Consider the following 24,139-nt stretch of genomic DNA (forward strand, 5'->3'; position numbering starts at 1 on the left):
CGGCCGACACCTGTATCGCTTCTTGATATGCTTGCGGGGGGGAACCAGTGTCCAAAGTGCGAAAGTTCCGAACAAATTCTTCACAGCTGTTGTAGGCAGGAGTGGGAGTGAGGAGAGGCTGCCGAGTGACTCTTTCGTGTCCCTTTTTTCACACTGCCGTTCGCCTTTTCGTCTGTCTCCGTTTTTCCAAAGAACCCGTTACTGTAAAATGGTCAAATCCGTCTTCAGGTCCGTTTGCACAGCTGCTGAACCAGCAGTCGCCTTTTGAACTGTCGAGCCGGAAAAGGACATTCGAATCAGAACCGGGGAGAGATGAGCTGTGGTTGCTCCAAACGCAAACACGACATTCGGAGGGAGAAAGGATGAGAAAACGCTGTCAATTTAGATTCGCAGTGCTAAATCCGTAGTTGGACAACGAGAACCCAGCAGGTATGTTTAAATCGTATTCCGTATCATGTTCACCTGTGGGGCCGAGCAATGAACCTCACCAAAAGTCGTACTGAGATACGCCATACGTAGAGGACTTGATCCTGGGTCGGGAGGACACACGGACGATTGTTTCATTCGATAGTCCACGCTCAATCATAGCATACGGAGGATATGGTAACTTCTTTGTACCAGTCTAAAAGTGGGGGTTCGGAAGTCGGTTTCCCAAGAACTAACGCTATCTCCTATTTCCTAGTACCATTACTGAACTCTTTCGGTCTGATCCTAACTACGCAGTAAAGTGTGGTTTTCAGAATATTTGTCAATGCGATGGCAAGAATGGGAACGTTCCTCGTCTTGTTTCCAAAGACGAAGACAAGAAGGAAAGACACGAGACGAACAAAAATGTTTTCAAAGGATCCATGCGGAGTGCATTGCCATGCCTTACTGTGTCGACTCAGAATAACGCTTGTGCATCGAACAGAACCGTACACCCTGTGACTGCTCTAAAGCAAAAATTTCTTGCGTTCTACGACCTGTGGACTTTCTACGCAGTTGAGACAACCACCTCACTGGCCTCAGAAAACAGTGAAGCTCCTCACCAGCAAATCGCAGTCTTGTCGACGACATATTACGTTACTGTAACACCTGCCGCAACATTCCACTTGAAGCTTCGAAGTAAGTAAACCCTGAAGAAACGGTAACCGCGTGCAAACAAGTCGAGCCAAAGCGGTTCTCGAGTAAGAACGATACAGGACGGCTACTTGGTGGAACTAGAGACATAGGAGTTTTGGTTTGCGAGCGAAAAGGTTCAGTAAAACTTGTCGTCCGTTAGTGTTGCTGGCCGAAGCAGAAGGGCGAACCGGAACAGGCTTCCCCGGGCGCATTGAGCTATGACGAGCTCTTTTACGCAGGTGTTTTCCAAGGTCCACTGCTGCGCTTTAACCAACCCTCGTCCTAAGCGTCTCCTTTTTTCTCAGTGCACATTTTCTGAAGGTGAGGCGCCAGCGGGCTCACAGTTCTTCCTGTTTTCGAGCGTTCACCCGTCAATCCCGCGAGAGCAACGCAACCGAGGAGAGAAGCGAACGACAGGCTTCGCCGACTGTGTCTCACAAAGGCCATAAGCCGTGTGCCACGAAGAAGGCACGCTTCAGTCTCCGTTTTTCCTTCCTGCGAACTTTCTCGAGTTCGTTTCTCTCGCATTCTCGTAACAAGGACTCTCTCCCACTGTGGAAGTTCCGCCCTGTGAAGCTGCAAATTGAACACAGCACGTGCCGAGCATTTTGTCCCCGTGGACGGTTCTTCACTCTCTTCTTGCTCACCTACGCTTTTCGTCTTTCCGCGTTTCTGCCTTCTCTCTGCTATACCCTGCGGTTTTACACCCGACCAGACAAACCGGTCCGCCGGACGACACAGACGCTGTCCTGAGGTTTTGCTGGACCACAATGAGTCCTGTTTTGCACCGATTTTTGACACACACTGGGCAGTTATCCGGACCGCTTCTCTTCTGTTCCTCTCCGGAGCAGCAAATCCAATGCCGGGAGTGTAGAAAAGACCTTTTCTTCTGTTTTTTTTGCTGTTTCGGCTGGGGCGGCACACGAGCAACATCACACACCACTGACGACTCGTGCGAAGGAGAGGCTGCATGTACGCTTGGATGCCTGTGCGACCCTAGGTTGTCTGTGCCTGCTCGACTCCACCAGAATAAGGGAACCCGTTTTCTTCTCCTTGTTTCTGTTTTTTGAAGGTGGAACTGCCGAAGTTCTGACTCAGTTTCTTTCTTATCCGCGCAGGTTTTCGGTCCGTCATCGCCGTGGGCCGCCGACTGCGCACGGGATGCTCCTTGTCCGGTCTCGCCCGTCTTCACGCTTTTCTCTCCTTCCGTGGTCACAGAAACACGCCGACTTCTCTGGTCCGATCTCCCTTTTCCTGTTCTTGCTCGGCCCTTTCTCGTGTTGAGAACGCGTTCTTCTGGCTGCCGATACACCGGAGCGGACCAGTTGCCGCCTCCCCAAGTGCAGCCTTCCCATTGTGTCTTGTACGCTCCTCGCTTCTAGCCGCGAAACGAAAAGCAGAGAAATTCGGTTCCTTGTAAAGACCGCAGACACTCCCAGTCCTTTTTCCCCGCTCGCCTTGTTTTTCCCCTTGCAAGAGTCCCTCCGTTTTTCCTTGTTCTCCCTCCTCTCCGTCGACGAGGAACGACATTCCGCTGCGTCTGTTCTCTTTGCACTCTCTTTTCGCCCGCTCCTTCACGCAGAAAAACGACATCCCGGCGGCAGTTGCATCCTGGCGCGCCTTCTTCGCCTTCTTTCTCTCCCCTCCTTGTCTAGCCGTCGTTTCCGGTCTCTCAACTCTCGGCGGCAAAACGGTGCTGTGTCGCCGCACCTGCCCGGGCAGTCTGGGCACTCGGCTTCCTCTGCGAGCAGAGACGGGGCGTACACACGCCCTCGCGCGTTTGTTTCCTTTTCCGCGTGAACGGGAGGACGCTGTTCTTCCCTCCCCTTCAAGCATCTTCGACAGCAACATGGCAACGGGATCGGCGCAAGCCGGGGAACACCTCCAGCGGCAGCTCGAGGAGGCGCAGACAGCTCTTGCCGCTGTGCGCCAGCATCAGGCGGGCAAGGTGGACCTGAAGGAGGCGTGGAAAGCCATTCAAAAAGTGAAGGTTTTTGTAACGCTCAACCCCCTCGGCAATATCGCCGACCCCTCGCTCCTCAAGGTACGGATTTCCCTTCTTTCGGAAACAATCCGCTTTCGCTGCGCGTCACGGAAGGTAACGAAGGAGCGCTCGAAGCAAGGTCTGTTGCACGTGTCGCACAGGACACAGGTTGCGGAGTTGCGTGTCGACACACACGGATATAACTTGCGAATCGCTCTGGCGGCCTTTTCTCCGTCCTCGTTCGCCTCCGGTGCCTTGTCCTTCCCTCTGCCTGTCCTGCGCTTCCTCTCACGTACCGGTGAACAGTCTCTTCTCCTGCGTCCAGGCTGTGGCTCTGATCGGCCGGGAGTGTTTCGAACTTGCCGCGCTCCTCAGCGTGGCCGAGATGCAGGAACAATTGCACCGGCTGGAAGGCGGCGCAGCCGGCATGGTAGACGAGCCTTTGGAAGGCGAAGAGGACTTTGAACGCCACATGCTGATGCTTCTCCCCTACTACACGGATTACGCTGATGTGAGAGAAAACACGACGTGGATGCGTCTGCGCCTATTGCGCGCCTGTCGCTTCCCAATCCACATCGACCGATAGACGCACGCACAGGTGTAGGAAAGCGCGCAATTCCGTGCATGTGATACCGATGTCTCTCCATCTTTCTAACCACACATCCAAGTCCTCATCCATCACATCCCGTCTTACTGCGTCCTACATCTGGATATATCGATCTCTCTTATCTATCCTACCTACCTCATTTCTCTCCACCAGGAATATATATAGATATAGATAGGTAGATAGATAGAGATGCACACTTGTGTACGTGCATATATATATATATATATATATATATATAAACATCGGTGTATCTGCATATGTGAGTATTCGCTCCTACGGATGGTTGGCGCTTGCCTGCCGCTCTGTGTGCGTTGAGTGTCTGAGGGATCTCTCTCTCTTGCGTCTCTTTCCTTCGTTTTCTCTTCTTTTTTCAGTTGGTGCCGCCTTCCCAGCACCATGGCGAACTCCTGTGCCTCTATCTCCTCTATTTCCTGGCCTGCAACCGTATTGGCGAATTCCACATGGCTCTGCAACTGCTCGCCCCCCAAGTAAGCTGCTGTTCCCTCTTTTCATTTCTAAGCGGATTCTTTTTCTTTTTTTCCTCGCCCCGTTCGTTCTCACTCAGGCTGCCTTTTGCTCTCACCAAGCCCACAGTCTCGGCGTGCGAATTCAGGTGTCTCAAGAGCGTCTCGCTCCCTGCCTCCTCTCTCCTTCTCCCTCTCTCTCTCTCTGCGCCCCAGGTTCATTCCGACCCGCTCGTTGCTGAGGTGCTGGCCCTCGAGCAGCACTTGATTGAAGGCAGCTACGGCTTCATTTCCGACCTTCAGCGGGCTCAGCGTCAAGACGCTTCGGGCAGCAGAATGAAGCTTGGCACTTCGCTTCCCTCCGCCCACGTGTTCATCGAAAAACTGGTGAAGACTGTCCGGCTGAAGGCTGCAGCATCTCTGGAGCGATCCCACGACTGGGTGGACATTCAGTACGCCTTGCAAACTCTCAACCTAAAGAACGTGCAGGAGCTTCAGGCGTTCGTCGAGGTGCACAACCTCGGTAAACGCCGAGAAAAAGCAATGCCGGACTTTCTCGGAGGAGGAATGAACGGTAAGGGAACGAACGGGTTCTCACCCGAACAGGGCTTGCCCCGACGTGCAGGCGGATCGGCTTCTCGTTCCTCTATCGTGTGCGTCTGTGCATGCTTACCAGACTACAAAAGTCGCGAAAAAGTGGGCAGAAAACATGCACATGCAGACGCGCCTCCTTTGCAAAGACTCCCATATCCCCGACGCCGCGAGGTGTCGGTCTCCATAGGAATTCCCTTCTCGTCGGGCGACCTTTTCTGTCTGGACCTTCATCGGTTTCCACGCAACCACAGCTTATCTGCCGTGTTTCCACTCCTCGCCCTACGAATCTATCTCTATCTATCTATATCTATATCTATATATATCTATATATCTATCTATATCTATATCTATATATATCTATATATCTATCTATATCTATATCTATCTATCGATCTGTCTACCTGTATTCACTCATTCAAGGCTGGCGCTCAAACGTCTTTCGGCTCACATGTACGTGCGCGTTCACATGCATTGAGTCCCCGTGCATATAGTTCTGTGTAGAAACATGTGTGGATCTAGACGGATGCTTGGTTCTGGTAGCAGTTCGAGAGAATTTCGACTTCGTTTTTCTTTGAACGAGTGAGTTGCCCCAGAGTGCGGCAGGTTGCCAGTGCTCACCAGACTCTCCTGAATGGTGTGTGGCTTGCGTGACGGGTTTGTCGTCTGCTTCCGTCTTCCCGTTTCCTTTCCTTTGGCCTCTTTGGCTTTTCGTGTCTCTCCATCCTTTCGTCTCTAGCCCTCCGCTGCATCCTCCTTCCCCTTTCGCTTCTCTCTGGCTTCGGTGCTCCACTGTGTGTGCGCTCTCTGCCGTCTGCGACTTCTTCCCAAGCATCGGGCCTCCTGGTATGCGGCTCACCGCTGCCTTTTCCGTTTCTCTTTCTGCCAGGCAACGCGTCCGCGCCTGCGCAGTCCGCGCTCTACCACGCACAAGGCGGCGTCGGCGCCGCTGGAAGCGTCAGCACTCTGGCCGCAGGCGTCGGATCAGGCAGTTTCGCCGCCGCTGTGAGTTTCTGCGCGTCCGGCGAGGTCGAGGTGGAGTGGGCGATCGAAGGCAACTTGCTGAAGTTCCGCAAAAGCGGCGGAGAAAAGATCCAAACGCCTCAGCACTGCAGCACTCAGGCTCTCAACGTCATCGGCAACCTCATCGGTAGGTGTGCATGCTCAGGCGCGCCGATGGACTTCCGTTGACACCTGTTTAGCGCACGTGTCAACTGTCTTTTTGCATTTGGAACTTTCCCCGCGGGTGCATACCGGCGTCATATCGGGAAGCGTCTTTTGGGTGTCCGTACACCGAAATGGCTGTCGAAGGCTGCGTGGCTTCCTGTCCAGCTGTCAACGGTCACGCGCGTCGTTCTGCATGGTGTCCCCCCCACCCCTTTGACAGCAGCTGTAGACGCTCTGCGCAAATAGGGGTTTTCTGTCGATAGCGTCGAGCGTGAGCAAAGCGGTACGGCACACAGAAGCGGTCTGTCGTTTTCCGCGCCGAGAACGGAACTGCGTTCCGGCTGCGTCGGGTGCGTGCGACGCCTTCACTCAGCGCTCTTCGCTGAACCGAGCTCGTCCATGCGGTACGTCATGCCTTCGTGCTTTTGGTATGCAGAGTACGCCACCGAGCTGGAGAGGATTGTCTAGAGAGGAAGGGAGAAGCCGTCGGTTTCCTGGACCTGCTCTGGACAAGAGTGCAGAAAATCCGCATCCGACTCACCGCCCGTCCTCACGTCTTTCCGGTTGTCCCTCGGCACATGACAGGGAAAACCACGCGTCAGTGTCTCTACTCTGGCGCCTCTCTGCCCTCCGCCTCTCTTCCCTCGAGGGAAGGCGCGTTGAATCAGAAAAGCGACAGACGTTGTGTGGACTGCCCTTGGTTCCATTCTTCTCTTTTCGGAAAGCGAGGGAGTCCCAAAGCTGTGGTAGATCGCGACGGCACAACGGCTTGCTCGAGTAGAAGCCAGACGTGGCCAAGAAGAGAGATGTGAAAGTCCACTCCTGAGGGGAAGTGAGGCAGAGCTGGGAAGGGAAAGGAGGCACGAGAAAAAGGCAAAAGAGCGGCCGCAGGACGCGAACTGTAGGACCGAACATAGACAAAGATGAGAAACACCAAGGCGAAGAACGGAGAGAGAGGTTGTGGAGCGAAACCCCGTGGAACACTGATTGAGGAAGGGGAGGCCTACGGCCACGGGACGTTCGGAGTGTGGAAAGAGAGGATTTCGGAGAATCCGGATTCGGGTGACACTCTTTTGAGGCGGAGGCAGGCGCGTCGAATCGAGAGGCTCTCGCGTGGCTGTTCCGTTTCGTTGTTTGAATTCGACCGGCTGCTGGGTGGTGTACAGTATCTATTTAAAGGCCTTACACAGCAAGAGTGACAAACAAACTCGTTAACTCTAAGCTAGTCGGGAAACTGCGTCTTTTTCTGCTCCACTTGCGTGTTGAGCCGCGAGAGATACAGACCACACTTTGGAACGCTCTACAGAAGACCTACGGTTCCCGTCACGTCTGTGTCTCCTAGCGGGAAAAGCTGTTCTGAACGCTGAAACAGGCGTTTTCTTCTCGGCAACCTGACCCTTGCAGCTTCCAGTTTCTTTTCACGCGCGAACCGCCAGAATCCCTCACTGCGGCACGCAGGAGCGCTGGTTGTGCCGCCTCTCTGCTCTGCACATTTTCTGATGCGAACACTGGAAAATAACCGATGTCCTCGTCATCCTGCAGACCAGAAGCTTGCTCCGCTCCGCGACCTTCTCGCGGATGACATGGCGGAGAACGGAAGAAAGGACTGACACGGGAACGCACGCGTCACGTCTGCAGCCATCTCGTGTGCTGCGCCGCCTGCTGTCAGCAGTTGTGTGAAACTGTCCATGGAAGATGGAATGGCAAGAGGAGCTCTGGACTTGCGTTTTCCAGGAGAGTGACCGCCGCGCTCACCCGGCCGGCGGGCAGAGTCGCGCGCACCCCCAGTTTGTGCTTGGGCAGAGTTGTTTCTTCGCTGTCCCTTTGTTGTTCATGTGCTGGTCTCAGTCCCAAGATGTTCTGCTCACTTCTCCCTAGATGCCCAGAAAGAAGTTAGTGTACAACCGAGACGAAGCACGGACGAAAAAGTCGCGATTTCGGCGTTCCACGGGTTACGCCGTCTCTGTGTCCCCGCACGTCTCCGTTGCAGCGCATCCGCCTCGACTTAGATAGATGCACAGAAATATTTGGATATAAACATAGTACCACAAGACGCGCGAGGAAGGGAAAAACGAACCTTGACGATACCGGTTTGTTTGCGTTTGTTCTGTGAGGGAAAGTCGCGGCGCGGCTGACTCACGGTGTTACTGATCATGCTGGCGGCAGAGGAGCGGTCGGCTGTGCCGATGGTAATTCGCCTTTGACACGCGTCGATTGGTAAGCACTAGAAGCTACAGGGAAGGGCTGGATGCCGTGGGAGGGGAAAATCGCACTGTCGCTGTGTCAAAAACGACACAGAAAACCCGAATGATGCCTCCTGGGGGAGCTCGAGTAGTCGCATATACTCGGGTGACGTTTTCTGCAGCCTTTGCTTCCGCGCAACCCTAAACTCTCGCATACACGCAACTCCATGCTTGTGACATGTGGAATTGCGCAAGGGAGGCTCGCTTCTTGCATTTCCACTTTAGGATGGGGCACACGTGAACCGACTCTTCCACCGATGCGGCACACTCGTGAAGTATCGAGCGACACACTGTTGCTCCTGAGAGTCCGTTTGAGGCGCTGCGGCCAAGTGTGTTAGTCTGCTGGAAACTGCCATTTTGAGTAATACCCAGAAGTTGCAAGTCGTCGACAAGAACGCTTTCACACGGAAGACAGCGACGAAGTCTCTGCAGAGAGCCGCGCGGGGGGACCAGCACGTCGGTGGGGGAAGAGTGGGTTTCCGATCTTCTACAAGAGAAACCACGGAACGGCTTGTCCGGTGTTTTCTCTTCTGAAGCGCGACCACAGGCTGCCTGATCCGACGTTTGCAAGGCAGGAGGCCTGCGTCGTCCCCCTCAGGGAGAGAGGAAACCAGCACAGAGTTCCGTGGGTATCCAATTCAGTGCTCTCTGCCTTGGGCATTGAAACCAACACCGACTGTCCCCCGATTCCCTCGCTTTTCATGGCTGGAGAATGGACGCGCCCCGTCAGCGACGGCTAAAACGATAGGCGACTCCCCGCTTGGATTCTTTTTGAGCACCGTTCTCCGAAAGATTTCGCCTTGGAACGAAAGAGAGGGAGTCAAGGTCACCTCACCCTGTCCTCCTCCTGCAGCCTCTCTCTGCCGACCAGAGGGGCTAGCGCGATCCCCTGGAGTCACCCCCACGCCGACAGCGTTTTCCTCTTTCCTAGGCGACGAACCTCTCTTCTTTTTGCTTGCTCTCTGCGGCGCCAAACCGTTTTTCTTCTGTCGTTCGTCAAAACAGCCGGGCAAAACCGAACAGTTAAAAGAGACTCTTCGGCCTGCGCTGGCGCGCCGCTCCCTCGCGCACCCGGATTCCTGTCTTTTTTTGCTCAGACACTCTCGTTCGCGCAGGCTCCCGGATGTCTCTCTCTCGTCGACTACCCGTTTCCGTCGTGCGTGGACGGAACGCGGAAGCCCATCCCGTGGTGTTCCTTCTCTTCTTCCGCCGCTTTTTCGCTGGTTCCCCCGTCCTTTCTGTGCTCCCCGTCCAGCGGCTTGGCGTCGTGGAAGTTCACACCGTTTCTTGACTCAAACCGCGTCAAGTTCGCGTCTCGGCGCGCCGCGAGCGCCGCGCAAAGAGGTTGTGAGTCGAGCATGCAGAGCGCTAGCTGACCAGCAAACTGTCGTCTTTCAGTGGTGCCGCCGAGTTGTCTTTCTTCTGTGAACTCGTCTTGCTCATTTTTCCTCCCGCTCCCTTCTCTCGCGTGGCGACCTTTCTCGGGCGCGTCCCGGTTCGGTTTGTTGTCGTCTTCGTGGCTACACGGAACGCGCGTCCTCCTGCGGGCGCGCAGCTCCGAAGCCTCCGCGTGGCGCTTCTTCACACGAGGCCTGTTTTTCGAAGCGCTTTTGTCTAACGCGGATTTGCTCTGGGTTTCTCATTCGCGCCTTTCGTTCGCGCCCCGCACCGACGGACAGCAGTGCCGCTTCATCACGCGCGCCTGGGGGAACCCAGGCTTTGTCGTGCCAGGGCTCTCTGTCGAGCGAGAGGAAGCCTGCTCACTTGTTCCTTGACGGATCTGCTAGCAGAGAAGGAGAACCTAACTGATGTGTGCTTCTTTTCGCTTTGTTTTGTGTCACGCTCGCGGCTTTCCACTTTGCCTCTCTGACCTCTGTGTCACTACAGCGCGAAACTCTCACTGGTTGCTCTCGACCCCTAGACTGCTTTCTACGCCCTTCCTGCCAAAACCGACTTTGTTTTCTTCGTGGGCCACTCCTGCTCTACGGACCCCTTTCCTCCCGACTAGAAGTCCCCCTTCTGCCATGAGCATCAGTTTTCTCCGGAGCGCTCTTGTCTCGCGTTCGTCTCGGGCGCGTTTGCCTCCGGCGTCACACATCTCCATCTTCTTTGAAGGCAGGCGGACCCCTCAGACTCTTTCCGTCCTTTCGACGAACTTTTTCATTTCGGAGGCAGGCCTCTGCGGCGAAGAGGAACGATTCACCTCGGGGAAGGCTGTACGTTCCGTTTAGGCCCCCAGTTTGTGAAGGTGTCTTCTGTCGCCTCCTTTTTGCTGGCGTTTCCGGCTCTCTCCTGTTCCAAACTCTTCCTCTCGTCCCGGAAAAACAGACGCAGCGTCGCCGTCGTGTCTCAGCTTTCAAAGAGCAAACGCGAATTTGTTTTTTCCTGCCGCCTTTCCCCCACACACATCCAGGAACGGAGAGCCTTCCTGTGTCCGTTTCGTGCAGTCTGCGACTTCACTTCTGGTTGGAAAGGCCGCGCAGCACTCCTCTCCTCTCGCGACTGAAAGGGACGCGATCCCGACCTCGCGTTTTCAAACGCCACGAGAAGCTTTCTCGATCTCTGCTTCCTTCTGTGCGAAGCCTGTTTTGTTCTCGCCGGTCCTCTCTTTCCCTTCTGTCACCCAGTCATTTCCCTTCCGTCGCCTCTCCTCCACTTTTCTCTCCTCTTCTCTTTGTTCCCACTGTTCGGCCGTTCCTTCCGTGTCTCTCCCCCTCGGGCCTTACGTTTTCGCTGCTGCTGGCTTTCTGTTTTCTCGCCATGGAGAATCCTGCCTTCGGAGCGCGAGAGCGCAAGGCCGGAAATTTGCCCAAGGCGCCTGGTGCAGCCGCCACGCGAGAAACGTTCCGAAAGTGGGCGGTTGGAAAGAAGGCGGCGCCTGCAGCCAAGGCAACAAACGCGTCTCGAGGGACCCTCGCCTCCGCCAACCTCCCGCACAAAACCGCGCACATTCCGTTCAATCCGCTCGTGGGCGGCGGCGAAGCCGAACACAACTTTGTTATCTTTCAGAGACTGGTGAGTGGCCGCAAAAGGAGGACGCAGGCAAAACGCCTGAAAAGAGGAAAGAAACCGCTTCACGCATCGGGGATGCATGCTCAGCGGGCGCGAAGCGCGGCGCTCGTCTTCCCGTTCTGGTCCCCGCCTTCGTTTGTCGGTGCGTTTTGTGAGTCCTCGCATGCGTTCTTGCTCTCGCGCTTTTCTGCCTTTCGTCTTCGCATGCGTTCTTGCTCTCGCGTACACGTCCTCGAATCCGGGGGCCTGTCTGCGAACGGGGATGCAGCGTCCGCCGTCAGCGCGACGCGGTGCCTGTTCCGTCGCTTTTTTCTTTTCTGCATGTTTCTTTTGCTCGCCAGTGTGGTGCGTCGTGAGGCACGCTTCTCGTTTGACTTTTTTCTCGCTTGTCCGCGCCGGTGTGTCTCAGCAACTGGACTCGTCGAAAGGCCGCGCAGGGGCCGTGTCACGGCGCGATCCCCAGAGTGCGCTTGCCACTCAGGAGTAAGAGAAAGCAAGCAGAGAAGAACGAGACAGAAAGCAGAGAAGAAAGAGCCGTGCTGATGCAGGAGGCAAGGAGAGACGACAGAAGAGAAGGGAGAGGAAACGAAGAAGAGGGGGATGCCTCAGAACTGGCGGAAAAGGGACCGAAAGCAACTAACACTCGCAGCGAATGAAACAAAAGGGAGAAACAAGGACGAGAAGGTCAAGGCCACAGGGATTCTGGGAGTTTGCCGTTTGGAAGAGTTGAGGGGATAATCCTCCGCCACCGAAACACTCAGCCAGTTATTCAGAGACACTCACGAGCGCAAAACGAGATTGCGAATCAATGCCTCGGATCAAACCGAAACACATTTCGTCTTCTCACATGCCTGTCGACAGCGGCGCGCCTCTGTACATCCATGGGCACGTCAACGCATGCGTACACAAATGCCTGTATGCGTGTACACCTAGTCTCTTCGCCTGCGGATGGACATCGCTATCTCCATATATGCATCCACATATATATCTTCATCCAGTGGGGTTTTGTGCGCACGGTTTTGTTTGCTGCTGGACCGAGAGACGTGCGTGAAGGTGTTCTTCTCCCCTGCAGCCTTGAAGCGGCAGTGTCTTAGTTGTACGAGGCCATGCCAAGCCGTTTTTGTTTGAATTCGGAGCTCACGCTGAGACTGGAGCAGGGCGTGGCCGTTTCTCGGGTTCCTTTTTGTGGTTGCAGCTTCTGTTTTTCTTCACGTTCGTTTCGCTTCTCTTATGCAGTCTCGTCCACCGCATCAATCTGCGGAAGGAGATCGACTTGTCTTACTTACCCGACGGCCAGCGAGAAAGGGAGGAGTCAGAACATCCGCCAAGTGGAGGTTTCCTCGAAGACCTCGGAAACTTGTTTTGGCAAAGAGGGCGGGAGAGGCGGCCGGTCGATACCCAGGATGCAACTCTCGGAAGACTCAAAGCCGTAGGAAACATTTTCGCCCTCCTGGCAGTGACGGGTTTGGCTGCACTCTTCTCCGGCCCACGCGTGAATCGGCTCACCATGTGGCATTTCCGCTCGACATGCAAACTCCCCTTATCGCTGTGTTTTCGCGCGTCTGTCTGCACCAGTGTGTTGAACAGGGTGTGCACGTGTGTAAGAAGAGAACGCCTATCTTTTCTCTTGTGAGTCCGCCCTCGGACCACATGCGTACATGTACATCCATGTACCTAGATAGGCAAAAGGGGAAGCATCTGTGGCGTTGCCGCCAGTTTCGATCTCCCGCTGTGTCTCTTTGTCTCTCTGTCTCTTTGTCGCTCTGTCTCACTGTCTCTCTCGCCCGTGTGCCTGCGAGGCGAGTCTGCAAGTCTTTTCGCGGTTTTTTTTTTTCGCCGATTGCTCCTCGCTCCCTGCGTTTTCCTGTTTGTGCTCTGCAGCAAGTTGAACACATTCGCAAGTGGGGAGAGGCGCTGCACGAGAACGACTTTTTGCCGGCGACCTTGGGACGCCAGGCGCCGTGTTTCCGCGGCCCGAGTCCAGCGTCGCCGGTGCCGTACCCGGACGTTCCGCTTTCGAACCCGCTGGCAGGCGCGCATGCACGCGACTGCGAGAACTTCGCCGAGCTGAACGGTTTGACGTGCGGCGAAATCCGCAAGCGCGAACGGGAGCGACGAAAGCAACGACAGACGGCTGGGCCAGAGGCAGTCCAGTGGTTCTTGAAACAGGGCGCTTGGTCGTGTGCGGCTGGGCCGGAGGCAGTGCCGCAGCCTGCGGCAGGCGGCCTGCGTCGTCCCATCTTCATGGATCCCGCAGACGAGCCGATGTTTGCGTTGCGCCGCCCGGAGGCCCTCGCGGACGTGGAAGAAGTGCTGCGCGAGGCCGAGGACGCAGGACGCAAGAAGGCCGCCGGGGACTCCCTCGAGTTGGATCTCGACTCTGACGAACAGCGAGAACTCGAGCAAATGCTCGCCGAGAACGAGGGATTCGCCACCGACGCTTGCCACGTCGACGTGAAGGCCATGGCCCAGTAAGCGAGACTGCAGACCCAAGCAGAGACTCTAATGTCCCGAAAAGAGGGCGCGCACACAGATCCGCAGGGGAAGAAACCGAGCAGGTGGACGCGGGCGTGCGTAGAGAGAGAGTGCGCGCGCGAGGGCTGTGTGTCCGACAGCACCGCGAGCGACGACAGAGGCCGAGACGGGAGGACACGTGCGGGACTGCAGACAGGAGACCAAAACCGAGAGGGAAAGACACTTTTCACGCCTTTCTTCGAGGCGCTGTTATGCGATGCACCCTTCGCCCGTTTTTCGGTCTACGGGGAGACGCAGAAGGCTCCGCCTTCCCAGATAGCTCTAAACGCGTCTCTTTGGTCCGCACGTGCACGTGTCGTTGCCGGGCGTGTTCGTTTGTCGTGGCGGTGCGCTCGCCTCTTCAGGTTCTTCGACATTCAGCGGGTCCCGCCGTCTCAACGCGTCAAGTACGCCTTTTGCGCGCCCTCAGTGGAGCTCGGCTCACTCGATGTGACAGCTTTGGGGATTGCACATGCTGCTTGGATTCGCCTTCGCTAAGGACACGCAGAGACAGTCCCCGTGGGGGTGAGACAGGGTGTGGAGCGGACTGGCAACTTGCCAGCCTCTGAAGGTTTCCGATAGGCCTTCCTGGAAGCCCTCGCCGATGTTGCGGCGCGAGAATGGGGAAGGGGGGTTGGCTTCCTGGGACGCAGGTTTTAAAACGCGCAGACCCCGTCGGCATGAGCAGCTGGACGCATATACAGGAACACTGCGCAGAACGCGGTTTTTGCCGGTATCGCTGCGCTGTGTTGGTGCAGAATGCTGGAACTGGACTGTCGATCTTTTCTGATAATGATCAAGAAACTCCAGACCGCGAAGGCGTGTGCGGAGGAGAAGCTCCAGCAAGCCCGCAAAGAGAAAGAGGCCATGGCGAAGGACATCGCTGCCCGAGAGGCGCGCTTGAAACAGACTGAAGCCGCCGTTAGGGTGAGAGACTCGGACGCGACACACCACAGAAACCAACCCGTACCTCGATAGCAGGGACGTTTCACGGAAAAGGGAATCCGATACGCTCGCGCTGCCGCAATCCACACAACAAGTTAGAGAACTCGTTGACGCGGAATATATATATATATATATATATATATGTATATGTGCATGTCTGCCTGTCCACCGCTGCATATAGATGTAGTTGCATATTTCAGGATGTTTATATGTATATATATATATATATATTTTATATAGTGGTCTTTTTCTCTACGTAGTCCGTGTGTCTCTGTGTTTGCGAAATCACCCGCGTATATGTAGTGCACGTTTTGAGCAAGGAGAAAGGGACACGGTAAAGAGGGTCGTAAGTGTGACTTGGGATGGCATTGGCAATGGCTACTCTCGAGGGGAAGGCGACGAATTTTGCGAATGCGACAACCAGCTGAATCGACGCTTTGACCGCTCACGTCGAGAGCTCGGACTCCGTGTGCGCATCCATTCTCCCGAAGAAATCTGACTGAGCTGCTTCCCCCAACGGTCGAGCGTCCATGCGCTTTTTTCTCCGTTTCCTTGTTTGTTCCGGGGAGTGCCGCGTTTGTAAGCCCGAAGAGCTCGGCGCGTCCTTTCCAGAAAGGGTTTCCGGTAGCAGCGATTGAAGGTTCTTGTTCACGTTTCAAATTCCCGTTTCGCTTCGGTTTGAAGAGAGAAGGAAAAAGTGCCTGGTGTTTCCGCGCCCACCCGAAACACAGGGCGGGACTCTCCGCTGCGGTGGCCCTACCCGAGATTCGCGTTCTTTTCGCTCTCGTCGCAGCATTTTGGGGCTCAGGGGAAGGGAAAACGGGACGAAACAGACCTTGAAAATGCACTCTGAATGCCGCTCTCTCTCTCTCGCCTTCTCTCGTGCTGCAGCTGGCTCTGAAAGACCACCTCCGCATTCAACGCAGCCTGCAAGCGACGGTGAAGGCTGGGAGCGAAATAATCGAGGAAGAGCAGAAGAAAGTTGCAATCATTAAAAGATCCGAAACGCGTCTAACATTCCAAGTGTAGGCGACATGCTCAGGCCCATGAGGCATACACTCGACAACGCGACGGAGAACATCTCGTGCCGCTCCGCTGTCTCTTCCAGAGATCTTGCCACCGCATGTGTACTGCTGACGCATCTACAGATATACTCCCCTGCAAACACGTGCGAGTGTATTCTTACAAATACTTCCTTACGTATATTTGTGCCAAACGCGTCGGTGCACGCATGCATACCTCTTATGTCTATATATCTCTCTATCTGTCGACCTATCCATCAAACTATATATATATATGTATATATATATGTATATATATATGTATATGTATATGTATATATATGTATATATTAGGTACACGTGCACAGATATACGGAGATGTATATACACATGCCAGTGTATCTTTGCTTGTAGAGAGAAAGGTGTGAACGTCGCGTCCGTGCAGGACGAGGGAAGAGATTCTCAGTGTCGCGTCACCTCACTTCTGCTTGTGGGGATTCCTGGCAGGAACGAAGGTACCTCGAACGGTAGCCGAATCTCGTGTGTCCGTCGAGCGCGGAGAAGGGGAAGGAGACGCACGAAGACTGTCTATTTCTCTTTCTTTTCAGGGAAGAAGCGGCCCAGGTCGCAGAGCAGCAAGCAGAGGAAATCCAGGCACTGAAGCAGGAGCTGGCGGAGGTGAAAAAGAAGTAGTAAGGAGAGGAACCAGGACGCGCTTTTGACTGTCTCTTCCCACTCAAAAATCTGCTGTCTCGTCTGCTGCCGTCAGAGCATCCAAATGTATTAAAAGGCGCGTTCTCGCGGGTGCCGTATATGCTGATATTGCTTTGTTTCTGCAGCAGTCTTCACCGGTTCTGTCTACGCAGTTGTAAATGCACCTTTTTCTGCGCCTTTTTGTGCTTTCCCCCTCTCCGCATGCATGTGCTCATCTCCTGTCACTTGCAGACGTAGATCCCTTTGTTTTTACGTGTTGTGCATGCGTCGATAAGGATCGAGCTTTCAATGCGCGTTCCGCTCGCTCTTTTTGGTCTGTCTCATCCCGATGCCTGCTTGTTGTCTTGGTCTCTCTGTTTTTGTACGATAAACCGTTTCTGTCGCTGCATCCCTGCGCCGCTTGCCCTCTGTGGTGGTCCACGCCTTTCTGTCGACTTGTCCCTCTGCTTTGTGTCCACAGTGTGCGTGCTCAACCGCTCGCGCCCGTTTCCGCATCTTGCAGCAACGGGTCGAGCTGCTCGAGTGTCTTGAAATCAGTCGTTTTTACCGAGAAGTCGATCGTGCGTTCTGTCGCCTTTTCCCGCTGCAGCGAGGAATACGAGAAGAAGATGTTCATCGACAACAAGGCGTACCATGAGGACCAAATCAAGCTGGAGAAATTCCACTACCGCTGCTTGAGTCTGGGAGTACGGCGCCCGATCCGCGTGCTCCACACTTTCCTCGATTGCGCTGGTTATGGTGTCTCCCCTGATGAATTTTGTCTCGCTAATTGCCCCTGTGGAGAGTCTCCATCGGACTCGCCGCGTTCTCGCCAGGACGCTTTCGTTTCCCCCTGAACGCCTCTCTTTCAATGCTCGATGCAAAACAGCTCCGTTCTTTGTTTGTCTCGCGCAAAACGCCTGCCGACATCTCTCTGCCGTTCTTCGTCTCCTTCCGGCCCCAGCGTCTTGCCTTCCCACAGCGACTTTTCCTTGTCTCACGCAGTCACAGCAACATCTAGACTGTGTTCGTCTGCATATGTACACTGAGATGACATCTGCCCTCTTCCTGTCGGCGTTCGTCTCTTGCCTTTTGTTCTCTGAGACTTTTTGGTCTAACAAACATACACGCATATGCCTCGAGTGGCAGAGAGACAGTGAACTACGCCTGTGCATCGCAGGTTGGTGAGCCGCGTCTCTTGCGTGGTTCATTCGTCGTGGCTGTCTTTCTTCTGCCTTCGCTGTCTCTCTTCTGCAACGCTTTCTTCGCGTTCTGCCGCATCCTCCACCTTCTTCGCTTCTCATCCACCGCAGTTTCGGTGTCGCGCTTGCCTCTCTTCTCTCAGGAAGACCGCTTGCGACTGCTCGAAGCGCTTCGGAGAGAAAAGGCCAACTTGGACATACGCTGTGCCGAGCTCGTTCTGTACAAGTACGCGAGCCCCTGTCCCGTCGTCTTTTGTGTGTCTCTCATTTCTCTACGTTTCCCCTCGAGTGTGCGTTTCAGGATTTCGCTTTAGTCTCTGCGACTCTCGCCCTTGGTGCGCTGCCGCTGCCTCAATACTCTTGCGTCTTTCCCCCCGCGGTTCGCATCCTCTCTCCCTTATCGTCTTCTTTCCGCCCTTCCCCATTCTCGCGGGCCTTCCTCTCTCTCGGACTCGCCTCCCCCGGATGTCGGTACCGCTTCCCTTCGATGTTGCGTCGCTATGCTTCTTCCACTCTCTCCGCGGCTCCTGTTTCTTGTCCCGTCCCTTCTTCTTCTCGACCTCCATTTAGGCCTCGCAGTCTGCGGCAGAAAACCTTTTTGTGTGTCTCGCTTTCTCGTTCTGTACAGACAAGAGCTGGAAGACGTGACGGAGGATCGCCGGCAGATCAAGGACTCCGCTGGGGTACATCTTTTCGAAGCGTTTTGTGCCACACAAAAAACACAAGACGGCTCTATGTGGAAAGCCTTGTGTTCCTGGGAAATCGGGGAAACAAGAGGCGGAGAGTCGTCGCGCGTCCTTCCGAGTCTCCTTTCACCAGTGCAAACACACGCGAGAGTCTCCTGCCTTTCTCCACATCGCGATCTAGAGGCTTCCTCCATTTTCCACGAGTCGCCGAGCAAAAGACTCTCCGGATATGGATTCTTGCTGCCAGTCGCTGCCGCCGTGCTTTCGCTCTTCCGTTCCTCTCCCTCCGTCTCCTTTTGCTGCTGCGTGTGGAACTCCCGACTGCGTCCCGCCCCCGGTGGTGCCTCCGGCCCATTTCCTCTTGGGAGATCTGCAGCAAGACTGATAAACCGACGCCCTCGACTCCATCTTCCGCTTTTCGCTGTCTCAGTGTTCCCTTCTCCGTCCACTCTAGATCTCCCTGTGCTGTGCTTTTCTCCACTGGTTTTCAGAGAGCCCAGCACCGGATGATGCAAGACCAGCAGGCTTTGCAGAAGAAGTTGAAGCAAGAGACGGAGAAGAGGAACCGAGTCATCCAGGCAAAAGACAAAGAGCTGGAGGCCTTGAGGGAGCAGAAGCTCCACGAAGAGAAACAGGTGGATCGGTACCGCTCCCTGTGCTCGCTGCGCCTTCGCGAAATGAAAAAAATGCGAAACATCATTGACATGGTGAGAAAACGATAGACTCAGACCTGCGCAACGCACCGCCTGAGAGGGAGCAGATAGAGGGCGGGAGAGGCGCAACTCGCTCTGCATCAAGAGCGTGTGCGCATGCAGGAAACTGTCCACTCTCTGTGGGTTCCGCGCCCGAGAAAAAGAAATCGCGTGGGCCACGCGGAAAGGCTAGAAACTGCGCCCAAATGCACACAGACGCGCAACCACACAAAGAGAACGGGATAAAACCTTGCGTGTGTGGAACCCTGTAGGGGACAGAGAAACGCAGCGTTAGCTACGTGTGTCGTAGGCGTTCCGAGGCCAAGAGGAAGTTCGAAAGCGCGCGGGAGGCTGTCTCCAAGCGAAGAAGTCGTTTGGACGTTGGTATCTTGGTGTTTCGTTTTGCGCTTCCTTCCCAGCAACAATCGCATCTCAAGGAGCAGTCGTCGAATTACCAGGAGTTCTTGAAGAACATCATGGCCTTCCAAGGCAAACTCACCGTCCTCGGCAAGCTGGCCCGAAATGTGAGTTTTGGAGGCCCGATGCTTTCCATTCTGTCTCCCGGCCTTTTCCATCTTCTCCTTAGGTGTGCTGTGTTCTTCCTAGGCGCCGGTTTGTTGAGAGTGCGCCCGCGCTCCTCATTCTGTTCTTCTGTCGTAGCCCCTTCCACTCAGATTGTCTGTTTTTTGAGTTAGAAACGCGTAGAGGCCATGCGAGAAGCGGGAGGCCGCACACCGGTGTTCTCTCGCCGCGTTTTTCTCTGGGCTGCGAGGTTGCCATTCCCGTGCGTGTTTGCGTTCCCGTTAGCGTCGAGTGCGGCTGCTGTGTCTCCCTCGCGTCCATGTCATTCTTACATGCGCTCGCTTTCCTCCTTTTCCCTTCTTCACTTTTCTTCACCTTTCTTCCTTCACTTTCCTTGTTTTTCTTTCCCACGATCCTTCTTCGTTTTCTTTCTTCACTCTTCTTCACGCTTCACACGTTCGATTCAGATTCGCGCCTTCTATGCGGAACACGGCGCAGAGCTCGGAGGCGGGTTCGGCGCCGCTCTGCCGGACGAAGCGGGTGCTGATCGACGAGACAGCTCCAGCCGAGGGCCCTCGACTGCGGATGTGAGAAACGAAAAAGAACGAAGTTGAAGTTGCGGTTGGCGGAATCAGCTGCGTCTCGACACTTTCACACCCAAGTTCCCGTCTGGTGTTTCCAGCAAATCCGCGCGGAGCGCGTCCCGAGAAGGCGGTGCCTAGAGAATCAGCTCTGAGGGTTTCGGGTTTCAGAGTTCGTTCCATTTGACTTGATTGGCCGAAGTAGAGCGCCGTGGAAGCGCCGAACCAGATGGCTGAGCCTGAAGAGCGCGCTCGCGTTCTGCGCCGGCTGACGCTCGCCTATCGGGAGCGTTTCGAGCGTCGTGAGGCACGGGGCAGGGGAGAAGCGAGAAACACGAAGGAAAAAGAGAGATATTCGAGACGAGGCCAAGGGGTTTGACGCGAAAGCTAGCTCGCGCGGAGAAGGCTCACATGCGCGCTTTTTTCTTCCCTCCGTGCTTGCTTTTTGTCCTCTCAGGGAAAGGGCGAGAGTGTCAGACGCGCTAGCCACATGCAGGCAAGTGTGCCGACCGTTTCTTGCTGTGTCTGTTCCTGGCGTTCGTCTCAAAACCTTGTGTCCACCTCTGACGTTCGTTCTTCGTCCAAGCGCCGCCTCCTGTTGCCTCTCTGCTCTCTCTGCCTTCCTCGGTCGCAAAGGTGCCTCGACGGCCTCGTCTTTGGATTCCTTTTCTTCCGTTTTCGGGTCTGCCAATCGCCTTTCCCTCTTTCTCGCTTCCTCTCCCCCGCTGCGCTACCCCCTCTTTGGTGACCCGTCCCCGCGGGCGTCGGTATTGTGTCTGTACCCTCGTTCTGCTGTCTTTGTTTTCCGTCCGTGGTAGTAAGATGTAAGATCGTAGCGAGTCTACCATATAAGATGAATCTCGCCCCGGAAGACCGGGGTTGTCTGGGCCGAAAAACGGGAACCGCTGGGCGAGCGCCCAATGTGAGAGCCGGTTTCTTGCCGAGAAAACGCTCGTGCGACCGTCTACGCTTCTCTTTCAGGTGACTCAAGACGCCATCAAGTCGCAGTTTGACGCGGCTTCAAAGGTACGAAATTGACACAGCGAGGATTCCGCCGTTTCCGCATGCGCAAGCGCCCCCAGCCGGCAACGCACCCCGTCGTAGACTGCAGCAGCACAGAGCTAGAAGAATGGCGGGAAAGATCGTGAGAGTTAGAAGACAAAACCCTAGCCAGAAGGGCGTCTCAGGGAGGCAAGTCGATCATCCCTTTTCAGTCCACCCCTCTCGCGTCTTTCGAGCGCCGAATCTGAAAATCGAAACGCCCCGTCTGTTCCCGTTTCAATCGCCTTTGCATCCCACCACACTCGCGCCGTACGTGTGTCTGTCTGTCTGCACTGCCCGTGTAGAAACCAGTCGAATTTGCCGTTGGGCTTTTCCTTCTTCTCAGGGCGCCGAAACGATCTCTGTCGACCAAGCGGCTGAGGCAGCTCGTAAATTGGTACGTTTGCCGAGCGCCCCGAGAGGCAAGCAGCCATGGAAACGGCCCTAGGACGAAAAACACGCGTCGAGTGAGAGAGGCTGTCTCTGTTTCACCTCGTGCCTATCGTCGTAGATACTTCGGCGCTTTTCCTTTCGCTCTCTCCTTCTCTGCCTTCTTGCCTCTGCTCTCTCTCCCGGAGCACGTCTTCTTTGCCGACTCTCCCTGTCTCTCTTGCTTTCGCCTCGAAGCCCTCTGTGGCCGCACATCGGTCTTCTGTTTGATCTTTCACGTGCGTCGTGGCTGGCCGAATCCCTGTGTCTAGGTGTCTGTGTCCAGTCTCTTCTCTTCGTTCCGCCTCGCACCCTTGTACGCCCCGCTCTGTCTCTCTGCTCTCCCTGTCTCTCACCTCTAGGGTCTCGCCCCAAGTTTAGCCGAGATTGAGTCTCTGCGCAGCGCCGCGGAGAATTCGCGCGTCGACCGCGCCGCGTTCGCAGCGTTCTGCGACTCGGCCGCCCACGAGGACGAAGCCTCCCAACTGGCTTCCTTCTTCAAAGTCTGGGACCCGAAGGAGAAGGGCACGATCCCCAAAGGCGTGGCCAAAAATCTGCTGCAAAGTTTCGGCGAGCCGCTCACGCCCGAGGAGGCAGACTTCGCCATTCACTTGCTGGCGGACGACGCCGAAACCGTCAACTACCGAGACTTCTGTGAAAAGTACGGAGAGAGACTCAAGGGCGAACGCGGGGCGAAAAACGCGACGCAGATTACGCTGTCTGTACACCTTGACAAGCCCACCGTTTTTTTCTACGTGGTCGTGGCCTACTCGGGAACGCAAACGCAAGGAGTGTATTCACCAGATAGCAACCGGCACGTTAAGCAGCCAGACTTCACGTACACGTCCATGTACTTGCTGTGCGTCTCCGCGGTTAAAGAGGTGCGTTTGTGTTCCATGTGTGCCCACGGGTGTGTTTTTCGTTTTCCTCGTCTGCTCTCTTTCCTCTCAGGCTTGTCGCTCTCGTTCCGCGAAAGTGAGGCGCACCTGCGACGCTTCGCACTGCGGAAGCTTGCGCAGGCTAGTGGCTCTGCGCCGCAGTTTTCCTCGCTCGCGTGGAGAATCCCAAAATCCGAGGACGGAGTCTCGACCGGGCTCTTCCTCGTCGCTTTGTGTTTCCCTCTGGGCTCTCCTTTTTGTATCAGCACACGTACAGACGCGCAGCGCGCCTCTGCATCTCCAAGGACGCCTCTCTCTGCCTTTTCTGGGAGAGGCCGCACCTTTGACTGGGTAACCTGCCGCGTCGTTTCATTCGCTGTCTTGTCTTCGGCTACGGCCTTCTGCGTCTCCGCCTCGTCGCTTTCTGCGGGTGGGTGCGATCGAAAGCAACGTGGGAGGGGACTCTGGACGTCTCGCACACGTGGGGTGGGGGATCAGAGCGAGAGAACGCGCTCAGGAGCCGTGCTGCGTGGTTCTGCCGGAGCTGTCAACACGGTTTCGCGGTCTGCTCTCCTACTGTGTGCCACACACTGCGCATTTTCTCTGCGAGAGGCGCGTGCTGTGTTTTCCCATGTTGCAACACCGGAAAGAAGACTACGGTATACAGGCTGTGTATACTCAAGAGCTTGCCTCTCTCCTAAATAAACGGTAAAGGACAGGGAGGAGTTCCCGTGACCAGTCAGGGGCGTTTTGCGCTGGAATCCTCGCAAGGCGTGGATGTCGTCTCCTGAACCCCTCAGTTGAAGTTGAGAGAGGGAAGGCAACTGCGACAAATGTCGACCGCGGTCCCGAGACGTTTTCAGTTCCTCTCGAGCGCCGCGGGACATCCCGCGCCTGCGCGCCTGCCTAGAACAAAAAGGCATTTCAGACCCTAAGGGGAGTCAACACAAATGCAGGAGACAAATACCATCGAAAGAGACATATCATGGGCGTCAACGGAACACAAGAGATCGGAAGCTGGCACGCCGGAAAACACATAAAAATACAGCGGACGCGGCACCGCTTTCCTATCGACGCGTCGAGGACTGCGACTCTACAATAAAAGCTTCTGGAAAAAAGAAGCGCATGCATACGCCAAGACACACAAATAACACATAGAAACGCAGCTGCTCAGAGCCAAAGCCCTCTGCAAAAAAAGCGCGTTCACCTGCGACGCAAACTCATTTCCGAAGCACACAACACTTACTCATTTCCGAAGCACACACAACACTTACTCATTTCCGAAGCACACACAACACTCATTTCCGAAGCACACACAACACTTACTCATTTCCGAAGCACAAAACACTTACTCATTTCCGAAGCACACACAACACTTACTCATTTCCGAAGCACACACAACACTTACTCATTTCCGAAGCACACACAACACTCATTTCCGAAGCACACACTTACACACACATACTGGGTGCACGACCGGCGCTACAGTGACAACTTCCGCCCAGTGGAGAAACACAACCGCCTGTGTCGCGTCTCTTCCTTCGCCCCACGTTCTCCGGATCCCCTTCTCCCTTCTCGCGCGCTGAGAGGGGCGAGTGGCAAACCCTGTACGACACAGAATCCGCCAGACTTCTCTTCCCGCTCTTTGCTGGATGCGCCGGAGTCAGACTCTATAGGCGCCGCGCTGCTTCCTTCGCTTTTTGATAGCGTAAAAATGCGCTTCGCCCACGACCTCCTAGGAAAAACAGTTTCGGCCCGCCCGAGTTCGGGTTTCCCGCTTGGTTTC

At 55.3% G+C, this 24,139-nt stretch overlaps 2 protein-coding genes across 2 annotated transcripts; both read left to right on the forward strand.

Moving 5' to 3' along the window:
- Positions 1–2,950: 2,950 nt before the first annotated feature.
- Positions 2,951–6,382, forward strand: NCLIV_066370 (hypothetical protein; the record flags this gene model as incomplete). Its single annotated transcript, XM_003886188.1, has 6 exons — positions 2,951–3,145; positions 3,411–3,596; positions 4,067–4,180; positions 4,373–4,730; positions 5,637–5,897; positions 6,288–6,382. The coding sequence occupies 6 exons, from the start codon at positions 2,951–2,953 to the stop codon at positions 6,380–6,382; spliced, it is 1,209 nt and encodes a 402-aa protein (XP_003886237.1).
- Positions 6,383–10,917: 4,535 nt separating this feature from the next.
- NCLIV_066380 (Myosin light chain 3, related) lies at positions 10,918–22,700 on the forward strand (the record flags this gene model as incomplete). The annotated part of the gene is made up of 18 exons (XM_003886189.1): positions 10,918–11,172; positions 11,579–11,652; positions 12,406–12,598; positions 13,051–13,640; positions 14,049–14,090; positions 14,442–14,610; positions 15,520–15,653; positions 16,238–16,321; positions 16,933–17,029; positions 17,668–17,750; positions 18,153–18,207; positions 18,702–18,917; positions 19,322–19,426; positions 19,892–20,011; positions 20,987–21,031; positions 21,393–21,443; positions 21,838–22,356; positions 22,620–22,700. 18 exons carry the CDS (start codon positions 10,918–10,920, stop codon positions 22,698–22,700), a joined length of 2,913 nt encoding a protein of 970 aa, XP_003886238.1.
- Between the last annotated feature and the right edge of the window lie 1,439 nt (positions 22,701–24,139).

The sequence above is a fragment of the Neospora caninum genome, chromosome XII (genome assembly GCF_000208865.1).
Source record: "Neospora caninum Liverpool complete genome, chromosome XII".
In the NCBI taxonomy this organism is placed as follows: Eukaryota; Apicomplexa; class Conoidasida; order Eucoccidiorida; family Sarcocystidae; genus Neospora; species Neospora caninum.